This window comes from Malania oleifera, chromosome 6 (genome assembly GCF_029873635.1).
Source record: "Malania oleifera isolate guangnan ecotype guangnan chromosome 6, ASM2987363v1, whole genome shotgun sequence".
Lineage (NCBI taxonomy): Eukaryota > Viridiplantae > Streptophyta > Magnoliopsida > Santalales > Ximeniaceae > Malania > Malania oleifera.
In genome coordinates this window covers 108590070-108605950 of record NC_080422.1, presented here as the reverse complement: position 1 = coordinate 108605950, position 15881 = coordinate 108590070, and the positions used below count along the sequence as shown (strand labels likewise).

Here is a 15881-nt window from a genome sequence, read left to right as displayed (position 1 = left end):
AAAAAAATATTAATGATGTCTCAAATAAATCCATTCTTTTAAAAATTAGAATTAAAAAATGAGATAGACCCGTGTTGTGTATTTGCAATTAAAATAGAAAATCACCAATAAAGATAATAACTTCGTGTTATGTCATGTGTTTATATATACATTTTTTTTTTTCGTAGGTCTTTACTATTTCCTGAGGGTCGGTCTAAATGGCAGGAAGCTCAAGCAGTGTTTCGGTGACTGTGTTGTTGTATACAAGGTCTTAAATTTTGATTTTGACTCAAATTTCAAAGCTCCAAAAGTACAGAAATTTAGATTTCGATGTCGATTTCGATTTCGATTTGAAAAAATAATGGAAATTAGTAGTAAAGCATGAAATTCTTTGTGAAACTTTAGAAATGGTTAAGAAACATAATAATATAAGTTTTATGATTAATATTTTACAAATTAAATTCATCTATGTTTTGTATGAGGTGTAAGAGTTGTAAAATAGTATGTGTATCAAACATATTTGTAAGATAATGTACATTAAATATATTTAGTTAATACAAATGAAATTCATGAATTATTTAAATATTATTTATTATACAAATGATGATAATTTAGACATGAATGGTTAAATAAAATGTTACTCTATGTTTATTTTTTCATATAATTTCAAAAGCACTTGTAATAATATTTTGTTTTGATAAAATAAATAAAATTAATTTAGAAAGAAATTTCACTTCACTCCTAAATTTCTCATTTGATTCTGACGAAATTTCATCGTATAGTTAAAATTTCAAGATTTTGATAAATTTTGCATGATTCGTTGAGATTTCGACGGAAATTATGGAAGACAAAAATCGACTGCCATTTCGATTTCGAGGGTGATGGAAATCAGACATTTCGACAATTTCGTGGAAATTTAAGACCATGGTTGTATATGGGTGGGGGGGGGGGGGGGGGGGGCGGGGGGAATTATCACCGGAGTAGAAGGTGTTAGTTATACTGTTATAGTACTAAGCTTGTTCGAGCAATTTGAATTGGAAATAGGGCTAAATTAAACAAAATGTATGCGAAGATATACAAATATTTGCATATTGATCCAAACCAATATGCATTGCGGGTGACCGAAAGATACCCTATACGGGGGTGAAATGATATAGTACTCTATGAGGCTGTTCCTATAACAGATGACTATTGTTTGTGCATTTTGTTGGATGCACACTGTTTCAGTTTGACACATATGACTATGCAATTAAATGTAGAGACCATTCCCCAAATTGGTGTCATCGAGGATAGGCAGACTGAGACGCCTGTCGAACATGTGGCTGAAGTTGAAGAAGACACCCAACAAACATGTCGTTATGAAATGACTGCGTGTGGTATGGATGAGCAGTTCAAGAGTGCAAAGTTTGGTGGGACGACTGCTGTGGATTTGAATGAAGGTCCGGGATTGTTGTTCGAGCCGCCGACGTATAAAATCCCTATTTATCACACGGATGAATTGGGAGGGTGCGTTGAAGTCCCCACTGATTTGTTCGCCATTGCGAACATTGCGTTAGACGAGTAGATGAACATTAGAACGATGTTAATTTAGAATACGAAGAAACGTACGAGCAGGAAACTGCTGAAGGGTTAAATGAGTTCACCGATGATGTGAATCCACCCCCCGTGAAATGAATGATATCATCTACAATGCACAGTTTATGGACGACCCTCCAATGTACACTCAAATTGATGCAGATGACGCATATATGTCTCGTGAAGAGGAGCTTCCTATACAAGTGACTCGTTGGGATGAGTCGTCCGAGCTAGGTAAGGGGATGCTCTTCGGGTCAAAGGATCAGTTGATAGCTGTGGTGCGAATTTATCACGCTCGAACTCACCATGACTTCTACGTGGTGCAGTCTAACTAGTGTTATGGGTCGCTAAGTGTAAGGAGTTTAATTACAAATGAAGATTGCGTGCAATGTTTCGAAAAAAAAAAACACAATTTATTTGAAATCACTCAATATTGTGGTTCACACCATAACCAAATCATACCATCCCTAATTGCTGGGGAGATAGTGAATATGATTAAGGAAGATGCATCTACATCAATCACCACATTAAAAGAATTCATAGATTGTCGCTTCAGTTATTCGTTCTCGTAGAAGAAGGTATGGTTGGGCAAATAGAAGGTCATTGCTTAAGTCTTCGGCGATTGGGAGATATCATATCAAACATTGCCAAAGTGGATGGAAGTGATGTGTGCGTACAATCCTGGTACTGTAGTCAAGTTGAAGTGGAATTCTGTTTCAGGATTTGAAAACACTACAACGTTGGTATTTGCATTTTGGTCGTTTGCAGCATCCATTGAGGGTTTTCATATTTGCCCTGCTGTTATATGTGAGACGGGACACATTTGTTCGGTAAGTATAAAGGTAAACTCCTTATTGTTACGTCCCTGGATGCAAATAGGTAATTTTTTCCCCTTGCATTTGCCATTGTCCAAGAGGAGATTCGACACATGGAATTGGTTTCTATGTTGTCTTCATTTCGTTACCGATAGGGATGACATTTACCTGATACAGATAGGCATCTAGGCATTCTGGTTGTGGTGCAACGAATCGTGATTGGCAACCACCACGTGCCCACTACCAATTCTGCTTTGGGCATGTGGTAAGTAACTTCAATACTAATGTAGCAAGTGTCAATCTAAAGCATATGACAGAGTGAGCAGGATGAGAGCATAAGGCATGGTTTTAAATTGCGGTAGCGGGTAACGTAACGTAACGGGAAGCGGGTGTAGCGGATGTTACATAACGGGAAGCGGGTGTAACGGCTGTGAATTTTTTTGAAACACGCACAACCTTGTGCATATTAGCATACTTGCATGTTTTAAGCTTTTAGCCCTTCTTAGAAAGAGTTTTAGTGTATTCTGGATGCATGCTTTAGTTCAAGTAACTAAGTTATTTGGTAAGGACAACAAGTTTACATTTGTTTTCAACCAACATTGATAGAAAAATTACATGTGTGTGTGTATTTATACTTCTCATTGTTCTTATCTGTGATAAATTCTTATGTGTGCTAAATTAATTAATAAAACAAAATAAATTATAGACTCTATTAATCTATTAAACACATAAGACATACGAATAATACAAATACAAAATAGCTAGAAAAGAAAGATTATAATGAGGATTACAATGATACAAAATTTACTATTTCTTTAAATACTCACAATAGATGCATTAATTAACAATTTGAAAATACTAACTTGTTAGGAAAATATTTTATTTTGATATTATTAGTAATGTGATATTTATGAATAAAATATTTTCCTAACAAGTTAGTATTTTCAAATTGTTAATTAATGCATCTATTGTGAGCATTTAAAGAAATAGTAAATTTTGTATCATTGTCATCCTCATTATAATCTTTTCCCCTTCTTGCCACTTGGTATATTGAGAATGATATATGAAAGAAAGGGAAAAAGTGAGAAGAAAAAGTAAAAAATAAAATAATTTTTTGTTGTAACAGCGCTGTAGCGATTACGTAGCGGCCTTCATGCAACGGTCGTGGTCCGTAACGGCCGCTATGGCCGTGATTTTTCTTCCCACCGATTTCACGGTGTGTAACGGTATCGATAACCCAAAAAACCATTACGTAACGGTCGCGGCCATTATTAAAACCAGGGCATCAGGTAAAAAAATTTTACAAGTGGATGGAGAGGATAATTGCTGAAGGTGGAGAACCAGTAAAGTCATTTTTTAACTAGATCCCTCCTTATATGTGGACTCAGTGCCACGGTGGTGGACAAAGATATGGGAACATGACCACTAACTTTGTGGAGTGCTTTAACGCCGTCCTGAAAGGAGCTCGTAGCCTCCCAATAAGGATCCTTGTGCAACTAACATTTTATTGTGTTGCATATTATTTCAATAGCCGACGGGAGGCTACTCGTAAGGCAATTGCTAGAGGAAATGCATTTACTCCACATATACTGGTAGCCATGGAAAGAGTGAAGATTAAGGCGACTGGACATCGAGTCACGATGTTCAACAGGTCCATTGGTACTTTAGCATAACAACGGCGCAACAAAGGCCATATAAAGAAAACAATGTTCAAACTTTGAGCATCAATGGACGCTAATGCTCATGTGGGAAGTGGCAAGATTTATACTTTTCTTGCTCCCACCTGTTAGCCGAATGTGCTGAGACACGGCTGAACGGTGTGAGGTTTGTTTACCTATGTTACAGTACTGCCGAACACTATGCGACATACGTAGCCGATGTTAACTCGATAAGGCACGAGGCATAGTGGATTGACATTTAGCCACGACCTTCGTGGAGTGATGGAGGCCGGAGACACATACCTTCCACCTACTCCACAGTGAGGCGATGATCACGTTAGAGGACGTCGCGATATTGTTCGGCCTGCCCATTGACGGAAGACTCGTCATTGGTCATATGTGTGGACCAGCAGACGGTGATGCAAACTGACAGGGACAAGTGGCATTGCATCGTATGTGCCAGCGGTTGTTAGGGGTTGTTCCACCTGATACCGAGATGCATAGTGCCCACATCCGCATGCAATATCTAAAGGAGCGGTTCAGTCATTTACCGAAAAATGCGGATGCTGAGGCTGTAGCATGTTATGCATGATCCTACATTGTGCTGTTGATATGTGGAATGTTTTTTTGCAATCTGTCGGGTAGTTTCACCCATATGATGTTCCTGCCACTATTAGAGGACCTTACGCAGACTTGCTCGTAATGTTGGGGATCTGTGACTTTGGCGTGGCTATACAGAGAGATGTGCCGCGCCACACTCGTCGAGGCAAGAGATCTACAGTCCTCTATGTTTACTACAGATCTGGGCATGGGAGAGATACCCCTCCGTAGCTCCTTCTTGCCTCGGTATGTTGCATATTGCAAAGGACGGAAACGGTCGTCCAGTTGACCCAATAGCACTGGCATACCATTTAGTAACAACATTTGTTACAATGGAGTTATACTTTAAGTACTACGAAGTAGTATTCGTAGTACTTACTGCTCGTTACATTCTAATATTTTAGTTTTCATTTTGTACAGGTGGAGGGACGACATGAGGGTGCCGTTAGTTGCGCATCATACATTGTCATGATACAGGTTTGAGTTGGACATGCACCGGGAGCAAAAGGTATTCAACTTTAACAAATCACAGTTTTTCTATAGGAGATATGTATAGTCCGCTTAATTTATTTATTTTTAATTTTGTTTTCTGTTTATATGCAGTTCATATGGAGGCCAAACGCCGATGAGGTTATAGTCGACCTACCTGCCAATTATCACGTCGGGAGTGACTTGTGGGTAGCCTGAGTGTCACTCATTTCATATTGTGGAGTGGCATCTCACTAACAGAGTTCTGCATCGGTTTAGCTATCGGCAGTGCATTGCCGACCCCTTCTCGACATCGGGTGTACATCTACATCCGCACGACCTCCATACAGTATGGATGCGGTTGAGGGGTGACCAAATGGACGACTTTGCACGTGATGTATGTGAATGCATGGCAGCATCAGAGAGAGAATATTATCCCAGTGGTACTAGAGGATGGTCCTTTGCGTCCGGATGACCCATACTTGAGGTGGTATAGGTCCATCACACGACGCTTCATGGACAGGACCGCCGCTATATATATGAGCCTCGAAAGTAGGCATTAACCCACACATTGTACTTTTGTTATGTGGATTTTATTATGTGAATGTACTAACGAAATTTTGTTCTATACTACAAGCTGACATACTGCAAGAGACAGATCTAATCTCTCAAGATCCTGCAGTACAGGGATTGGTGAGAGTTGGATTGACGATTGTCCACGAGGATGGACGACAGATCCATGTACCTTGACCAGACCTGCCTGCACAAGGAGGTCAAGGAGCTCCAGTACGAGGACATGTGTCACGGTCCGCCTCTTTTCACACCGTTGTGAAGGGCCGTGCGGCGCTAGCTAAAGCACTCTTGCTTAACTAGCCAGCCTATCGTTTACCAACATTCATCCACGAAGCACTTTCATTAACATTCAATCAGATAGCAGCGGAAATAATAATCAATTCATGAAAGTCGTGGCAACCAAGCAGTAAACATTGAAGCAAACGTAATTCATTAACAAATCCTCCGTTGACATGTTGTACTTAGCGAGGGAGGCAAGTAGGCTAAGCACGTTGACAATTGCTAGTGAGTTTTACAATGACTGATGAACACTCACCCTCCCCTAAAGAGGTTTTTATGTAATTATCACCCTGGCACTAGAAAACATCAAAGTGACCGAGGAGTCATACTGCCTTATTTGGCTTACAAAGACTCTACTAGCAGAAAATAAACTTACACTAGTATTTACATGATGGAAACCTATCCCAAGCACACGAGATAAGCGGTCACAGGCAAGCATAATGCCCTAAACAAGCTTAGCTCGTGACAACATGCTCCGCGTGCATCTAGTGGTTCACAGAGCCAATCCATTGAGCCGCCTGTTGTACAAAGTGAGTACGTGTTTGGCCCGTCAACACACTATGCATGTTCGACGGGAGCTGATATTGCGGGGCCGTTCAGTAGCGGGCCGTATGCTGCAGATGTTCCTTCATCCTCTAGGCCTTCAGGTTTAAGTACCCCGTCCGACTCTACTGGCACCCCATCCATGTCATTCTTGTTCGACAACAGTCTAGATGCGGATGACGTGGATGCACCAGTCATGCCATCTCGTTTCGGTCCAACATCATTATATGAGTCATCTCTCCATTCGCTTCATATGGATGATGATGATGCAGTTGCTCATGGCAGAGATGATAGACATATAGGATGACAACGGGGCAAGAAACCGGATGGAGATGACCAGTAAGGAGAGGGCGGACACAAACGACAGCCACCTCGACACCGGAGACGATCTGCGTGTGGCACTTGAGTAGGGATTTGTTGTATATGTACTTTACCCCTATATTATGTTGTATAGTAGTCTGATTCTTTTGATTTTAGTTGTATAACATCAATTCTTTTGATTTCATTTGTATAGCCTTATTGCATTATTTATGTATAATTAGGGATATTTATTTGTTGTTCTCCAATATGTATGTGTAATTGGAAACTAATGCTTGCATAGTCTCAATGTATGCAGTTGTGTATGAAAGTTAAGAAATACTGTTATTTATTGTTGAAATTTATACATTAATTCAACGTAGTGTGAATGTCAACATTGGTGTATGAAAGTTGTGAAAATATTAATATCGATTGCCGATAAAAATTGTTTTCTTTGAACAGGTGCAAGCATGGATAAATATACTTGATTTTAAGAGGAGATTTTGCCGCCAAAATTTTTACAATAATTCGATGTAGTGTGAATGTGTACTCTGTCAAAATTTTTAGATCTCTTTCCTTTTTATCTTTGTTGCTATTATTCTAGATCGTATAGACCGCTTTGTATTTGTATAAATGTTACCTAAGTACATTATCTAACCGAAAAAAGAAAACTCTCCTAAAATGACATTTATTGTAGTTATTTAAAGTCTTAATTGAAATACAAAAGTTATTGAAGTGCAATACTTTTTATACGTTGGTAAGTAATTATTATTGCACTTTTAGTTTTACTTTATTAAGGTAAAGGGATATGCACATTCTTAATGAAGTTTTTTTTTTTTTTTTAAGAACTCTTTGATATTTTTCCAATTTTGTGTAGTGAGGGATAATAGATATTAATTAATGTTGTTGATAATAAAAAATAATTTTTTTAAAAAAAAATTACATTTTTCAAGTAGTGCAAAACTCACTGGATGGTCCAACGAGTTTTGGCTGTCACACATCAACCAGCGGGCAAGCCCTCTTTGTTTAAAACTCGCTAGATGGTCCAACATCTTTTAATTAAAAATCACTTAGACCATCCAACGAGTTTTAGGGCACATCAAAGTGGGAAATAAAGTTCCCACCAAACCTTTATTAAATATTTTAATATAAAAAAAAACCCAAAAAAGGAAAAAACTGTCTTTTATGCCAGAATATCATGTGTCATGATATTCTTATGCAGTGGCCAGTTTCCTGACTACTATTTTAGTAACAACTTCCAGCAAATACATACTTAATTTGAGTTCTCACATGGCACCACTTTTCTCTTTTGAACCCCTGAGATCTTCTGAACTTCTATTGCTACTGCATATGGGAGTCAGTAACTGTTACTTTAATTATTTCACCTAAATTTGTTGAATCACTTTGCTCACTTTGTTGACAATTATTCTCATCAGCTTCTGTTTCTGTGAGCACAATTCTTTTCCAGAACCAGTGCTTTCTCCATAAGAGTATCATCTCTTCAATTGGAACTCCCTTGGTTTCAGGTAGGAAGATGTAAACAAAGATTGTCATGATGGTGACCCAGCCAGAAAAGAATAGGAAAATTCCATATTTCAAAGTGCAGAGGAGGGATAGGAAAGACTGGGCTATAATGAAAGTGAAGAGGAGGTTAACAGCTACTGTAATGCTCTGTCCAGCTGATCGTGTTTCTAATGGGAATATTTCACTCGGCACTGTCCATCCAAGTGGTCCCCATGACCATCCAAATGCTAAAACGAATAAGCAGATTACCAATACAACCAATGTTGAGATGCCTTTTGAGAGTTCTTTGCCTTCTCCAAACTTCAGCCCCAAGATTATGGCGACTATGATCTGTTTCACATGTGAGAGGAAGAAAAATCAATTGAAAGGTAAACAAGAAACTCTCTGTGCTTCTCTTGACTTTTATTTTGATCTGAACCAGTGTAACTAATATATACACACACACACACACAAAAGACTAGCAAGGATTTCTCAAATTTTGATTATTGTAAAGTCTTTAATTTGAAATTTGTTGAAGCCACTGTAAGATTTGCCTTGCTCTGCAGAAATGCACAGTATGAATAGATGGGGCCTAAGCCGGCCTATATTCAACAAAGCAAATATTCAAGAAGGCTAAGTGATTTTGAGAGCAGTTATGAGTTTGAGGTATTAATAACCCCAGCCCCAGATAACACTCCATTTGAAGTACCAATGCAACCAGATGTGCTTTGGAGTTTGGGACTACCTGACATATGGCCATTTGTATTCCTCCGCTAATAAGTAAAATTCTTCGACCCAATCTATCCACTGTTGCAATAGAAATCAATGTGGATGTAGCAAGTACTGCTCCAGTCAAAGCTGAAGAGTAGAGAGAAGCATTTCCCTGAAAACCCATAGTCTGAAACAGTACTGGGGCATAGAAGAGAATAGAATTTATGCCCGTGAGGATCTGGAACATAGGCATGAAGATTGCCATAACCAACTGTGGCCTGTTCCTTCTGTGAAAGATGTTTCTAAAAGGATGCTTGATTGCGTTCGCAAATTCACTTGCATCTATCATGTCTTGTAACTCTGCACCGACATTTTCAGTTCCTCTGATCTTCCGTAAAACTTTTTCTCCTTTTTCTTTGAATCCTCGTTCAATTAGGCTGTTGGGTGTCTCTGGAAGAAGAATACCTCCCACTGTCATCAGTAGAGCTGGTAATGCAGCCAGGCCCAATGACAGCCTCCATCCCCATGGTTCGAGCTTCTGTGTTCCATAATTGATCATGTTTGCTGTGAAGATTCCAAGAGTGGTTGCCAGCTGAAACATCATGTTCAAGCCACCTCGAAGATGGGTTGGTGCCATCTCTGATAAGTACAGCGGGACAGCCTGAAAACAACAGTGAGAAGAGAAACTCAGATATAGATATTTTTGAACATTTATTTGATTGTATCTTGTAAAATATCTTCTAGTGCAGTTGCAGTCCATTGTTGACACTTTTTTGATTGGAAGCTAGTTAATTATGTTCATTTTTTGAATATGATACATTTCACTGCATGAATAGAGGCATTTCTTGGGCATCCATAGCCTTATTTCCCATCATAGTAACTTGACCGTTAGGTCATTCAGATTATGGCTTCAGATGGTGGGAATTTGGTTTTTGGCTGAAAAATAGTAGCACAAAATGAACTACTTCATCCAAAAACCAAATTGACTTCTGACCTGGAATGAGTTGTGGAAATAGTTTCTACTTTCTAGTTATGTAGCATGTAGGATACCTGGTTACCAAAGCCAATGCCAACTCCGAGCATGATTCGACCAAGAAGAAGCATTGCCATGTTCATAGCAGAGGCATTTAGGGTTGCTCCTATGAGGAAGCTGATCCCACCACAAATTATGCTTGTTCGACGACCCAGCTTCCTTGTCACTGGAGATGCTATTAAAGATGCAACTAAACCAGCCAGGTATAGAGAGGAGGTAAATGCCGCAAGGCCTTGATTGTTGTATTTGCAGTAATTGTTTTCATGTGCGTGCGATTTTTTCACATAAACCTTATGGAAAAATTTTTGAAGAAATCCATCCATTGATGTCACTCCTCCTGTTGATAGTAAAATGAGCATTGGGAAGGTTAGCTTTTCAGGTATGATTTCCTTAATCAAACTGAAATCAGTTTGATTTTTGATATGTATCTATCTTATTTAACTAATTTTTTTAGATACAAAACTCTCTCTCTCTCTGCACACACACACACAGACAAACATGAAATTATCAATGATTTGTATGAAAGAGCTACAATTTGTGATGAACTTTTTTGGTTCTTGAGCACTTTGTCTTCTAGAACGGTTTGGTAAATACACAAGATGAAACTTTGACTATACAAGGCACCCTATTCTGTTTTTCGTTTAGCACTACTAGTTCAAACAAAAATTCATAGTTTTGTTCTTGTTTATTTTAATTAGCAGGTACTTATGGTGAAAAAACATCATATCAGAAAAATTTGGAACCAATTCTCCCTCATTAATATTTCCTTGCCTTGCCAAACATCCACCCAAGTGTGGTCATTTTGGTCAAGATCTGCAGGCAAACAATAAATTGGAAGACCAAATACCATGCTAAAATCTTTGTTACATGCTCGCAATATCATCCCCCACCCTGAACCAAACAAACTTCTATAGTTTTTGTGAATGATCGATGGATTATCCGTGCTACGACAAGTTCAGCTAATTTAACCCTTGGTTTCTCTGTGCAAGAGTTGCTGATGCTGGCTGTAAGTAGTAGAACAGTAACAATAGTTATAATTTTAGCTATATTATATCCTAGAAGAAACTCTGGTTTATATATGTTGAAAATTTTAAGCTTGCAAAAATCTTTTTCTTCATGCTCCAACCTAGCCCATCAGGTTTCCTAGTGCTTCGATCTTCTCTGTCAACCTTAAAGAGATATTTCTAGCAGCTGGAACAAAAAGTTTTGCCAATCTCATTATCATCTTCATAAATCATGAGAGAAGACTAATGCCCCAAATTCCATCTCACATCTGTTTCATAATTTTAGAAGTGAATTCTCATGATCAGATACAGCCAATCTTCCTTATCATGCATAGCTGAATATTTTCTACTGTTTGTGTTTTTGGATTTTTGTTTGTCAACATCATCATCATCAAGAAGAAAAATGTTCTATACTTTTATCATTCTATTGATTCAAGATAGATTTTGATAATTATAGGAAAGTAGAACTACCTGAAATTCCGATATCATACCCGAATATTGACCCGCCAACTGCAGCAATGATGCAAGCAATGATCACATAAGGGGTAACCCTCCCTTGGTACTGCTGTGCTCTATCCTTGGCCACACCTGCCGGAGTAAAAGACCCGCCTGCCATGGCCGAACCTCTTCGATCTCTTGCTTTTGTCTTAGCAAAACCAGAGGTACATGTATGTATGTATGCACAGTAAGGTAATTCTTCCTGGGTGAGAAATTTAAACAGCTCTCTTGTTGTAGCTTTATCAATTATGGCCTTATAGTTCTCATCTGGAGTGGATGATGACAAACTGGATGATGTTGATGATAATATAACTATTCAGAGAGAGAGAGAGAGAGAGCACCAATTGGCATAAGGGGTTAAATAACTTGCTGCATTTGTTTCTTGAGGATGGCATATTTTTAATTTCATTCCGTTTCTGAGGTGGAGTTTATATCTGGATTCGGATAGGGAACATGTAAGGCAAGTCAATGGCAAGGTTAATATGGTAAAATTCTTGGGTGTGCTGGATAGTGGGTCCCATCGCCAAAGAGCGCATAAAACTCATTAAAAGAGTGCTTATCGAAGAACTTTTTTATTTTTTTCTCCTTTTTACAAAAATATTGTTTGTCATATCACAGATCGATATGTTCAATATAACTTTAATATTTGAGGTTCTAAAATTTTCTTATTGGGATTTCATAAACAATTATGCATAAAATGAATAATAATCTTAAGTTCGAACGATGAATAGAAAGGAAAGGAGAATCACGTATAAAGGATATTTCTATGATTTCTAAGTTGAAAATAAAGAATAAATCTATCATTTTTAACAATTGAATGGTCCACCCTAATGTTTCTAGACTAACTTGAGAATGATGTAGGGTTTTTTTTAATGGATTTTTAAATTTTTTTTTTTATTTTAATAATATTATTTAAAAATAAAAAAATATTTTGTAATTGGGGCATGAGTATATATATGTATTTTTCAAATTTAATTTAAATTTAAGGTTCGGCTGTTGAAAATTTCAAAGTTTCTAATAAAATCAAAAATAAATTATCAATTACTTTTTATGGGTAATTTTTAGAAGTAGATATTTCATAATTACTGCCATTTTATGATTTTTGAGAAGCTGCCAGTCTACTCTATAATGGGCAACTGCCCACCAAACCTAAAATTCAACATAAAAAAAAAAATCAAACATGACTTTGAAAAACTACCCATCAATTTTCTTTAAAGTCTTCTCACCAATTGTCAACTGCCTCCTTAAATACAGAAATATTGCAGGGTTGTTTTCAACCCTTCCTTTCCTTTATGCATCAATAACATGCTTACATGTGGTAGTTAGTCGTAAGGAGTTCTTATTAATGTTATAAATAATTTTTCAAATTCGAGCTCCAATCAGAGCAAGTTAGGAAGAAATATGCGATGAGAGATGAGTTACCTTCTGTTGTGTAGCTTAGATCCAATATGAACTCATAATTGAGGGGAAGAAAAAATACTCCCTCCTTCACCCTAATCTCTCTCTCTCTCTCTCTCTCTCTCTCTCTCTCTCTCTCTCTCTCTCTCTCTCTCTCTCTCTCTCTCTCTATGAGTGTGTTTTTGAGAAGGTTGAGCTACGAAGAGGGTAGCCCGTACCCATCTCGATATCCTTTTCTTTCTTTTTTCAAAATTAAATATTTAAATCAAATTCTTAAACTTTTGTGCGGAAGCTACAAGTTTTAATAAGTGGAACGTCTCTTTGGGTTCAACTAAGAAAATAGTAAGTTCTTACAATTTATTTAAAAAAAAATTAATTTTAATTAAAAAATATGCAAGTTAGTGGAACCTTATCCTTTAAAAAAATATCTTACCAAATGAATAATTATTATCAATATGTTTATTTTTTGTTGCAAAACAATACCTTTATTTTTTTTTAAATTGTACCAATTAAAATGTGAGTAAATAATAACGTAGGCTGATGTGAGCCTTTTCTTTAAAGAATCTTACCAAAGGAATAATTAATATTAGCATGCTTCTTTTCTACATAGAATAAAAAATATTTTTACTTTTTTGAAAAAAATCTTATCTCATCAAAATATTAATAAATATTTTAGAATTTTTCTACTAGAGAAAATTTTTTAATATCAATAAGATTGTTTTCTTTTAAGAAATTTATCAGAAAATTTTGATTGATTTTATTAATATATATAATGTAGTAATCCGATCATATATATATATAAAATAAATAAAGAGATATTTTGGAAGAGATATTTTGGAGAAAATATTTTGGAGGAAATATTTTGGAGAAAATATTTTGAAAGGAGATATTTATATATAAATATCTTGGAGGAGATATCGATTTTGATTACTTTAAGGTTAAGTTAGGTTTTTCTTTATAAGCTCTCACTCTCTCTCTCTCTCTCTCTCTCTCTCTCTCTCTCTCTCTCTCTCTCTCTCTCTCTCTCTCTCTCTCTCTCTCTCTCTCTCTAAGATTTTTGGGTCGTGTGTTGCCGGAATCGACGATCCGATGTTGCTACATGGATCAGGGAAGGAATCTCTACAGGTTCTACGGATTAGAATTTCATTTTGGAGATTTTCGAGTTTTTCTTGAAAATCGAGGTAAGGGTCGATTTTTGCTTTTGGTCTAGTAGATCTGAAATATACGAGATTATACTAAAGTATTGTTCTTCGAGTATTAGGTTTCGGGGTTTTTGTACCGTTGTTTTGAACCGTTTAGGTTTGGGATTCGAAAAGCTATGGCTTGAGCTCCGGGTCGTTTGGGACACCGATTCACACGCAAGTAAGGGTGTTATGTTAATACAGTGATTTATACAATATGAATCTGTTGAAATGTTGAAATAACTTTTAGATATCGAGTTACGACTGTTCTAGGGTTTTCGGGCCTTGGTTTAGTAAATCGGCTTTATTTTCAAAACTAACTGGTCAAATTCAAATGTTATATTTTTATAATATTGTACTTGTCATTTTGAACCTTTTCACCTGTTGGAAATGTTGTTTTTGTTGTTTAAAACCCGTACTGTGATATTAACTGTTTATATTTACTTTCAGATTGTTTTCGAAATGTGGAAAACTGTGTGGTAGATATTGATGTTGTGAAATACTGGAACTGTTGTGAAAATGCAGGAAGTTTATTTGATGGCTACAGGCCGGATTTCATGTAATAATGTGTTTTGTGAAATGATTTCAAAAGAGTGTTTAAATTGCTTAAATTGCACGATATGTTTTAGGAACCCTGAGGACTGATAGTGTAGGCATGGATCCGTTGCCAGTGAGGGCACCATACTTTTGATCTATATGAACCCAGGCTGTATTGAGACAGTGGGGGCGATCAACCCCGATGTGGGGATTTATAATTGGTATAGAGTTTGAGGGTGTGTCCTATCCTGCATATCTGTACATTTATGTAATTGTTGCTATATACTATGGAGTTGTTCATATGATGAAAATGGGCTACGTATTTTACAATTTTGGAAACGATGATTATATATGTTTATGTTTTTGTTAAACACATAAAGCATGCTGGTCACACACTGTTATTAGCTTAATTGTCCCTTACTGAGAGGTTTCCTACCCTATCATACAAACTGTCTTTTCAGGTCCTCATCGAGGATGAGATTAGCAAAGACTGGGGCAAGGTAGCGATTTGTTTTTGAATGAGCGTCTCCATGAGCTCGATTTTGTAGGTTATGTTATAGGTTTTCAGAATTTGTAAAATGTTGTAAGACTCGAGGATGCGTCGAGTATCATATAGTATTGTATATGAATATTGGAATAGTTGTATGTATCTATCAGGCAGTTAGAACTCTAATAATAGTTTGATAGATATTTATGTTTTTCGCTGCGTATATATCTGTTGAGAAGTATATCAGGTACATTGACATCACTATAGTAACACCCGGGCCATAAGTTGGGACTGGGGCATTACATATAAATTAAAAAATTACATTTATTTTAGTCCATTGAGACAAAGGTTTATGAACCATAGAGTCGTAATTTCAACAATGATAATAGTAGTAGTATTGTCAATATATAATCTTACCAAATGAATAATTAATATTAGTATGCTTTTTTTCTACATAGAGTAATAAATATGTTTGCTTTATGAAAAAAAAAAATCTTATCCCATCAAAATATTAATAAATATTTCATAATTTTCATTCAAAGAAAATATTTTTTTTTAAATTATTCAATTCAAGGAAAAAATTGATTGATTATATATATATATATATATATATGCAAATTAAAAAACTACATTTATTTTAGATCTTTGTACATTGAGACAATAGGCTTCGAGAGGATAGAGTTGCAAGCTCGACAATTATAATAGTAGTAGTGGCGTCAATATATAGGCTGACCAAAATGAA

At 36.6% G+C, this 15881-nt stretch overlaps 1 protein-coding gene across 2 annotated transcripts; it reads right to left on the bottom strand.

Moving 5' to 3' along the window:
* Positions 1–7874: 7874 nt before the first annotated feature.
* Positions 7875–13063, bottom strand: LOC131157908 (sugar transport protein 7). Of its 2 annotated transcripts, XM_058112367.1 has the most exons (5): positions 12959–13063; positions 11510–11848; positions 10052–10371; positions 9036–9662; positions 7875–8641 (listed from the first exon to the last, which is right to left on the bottom strand). In XM_058112367.1, the coding sequence occupies exons 2-5, from the start codon at positions 11652–11654 to the stop codon at positions 8129–8131; spliced, it is 1605 nt and encodes a 534-aa protein (XP_057968350.1). In that variant the 5' UTR covers positions 11655–11848; positions 12959–13063; the 3' UTR covers positions 7875–8128. The 2 variants fall into 2 exon arrangements, with proteins under 2 accessions (XP_057968350.1, XP_057968351.1); XM_058112368.1 differs by lacking the exon at positions 12959–13063 and having other exon boundaries at positions 11530–11662.
* Positions 13064–15881: the final 2818 nt, after the last annotated feature.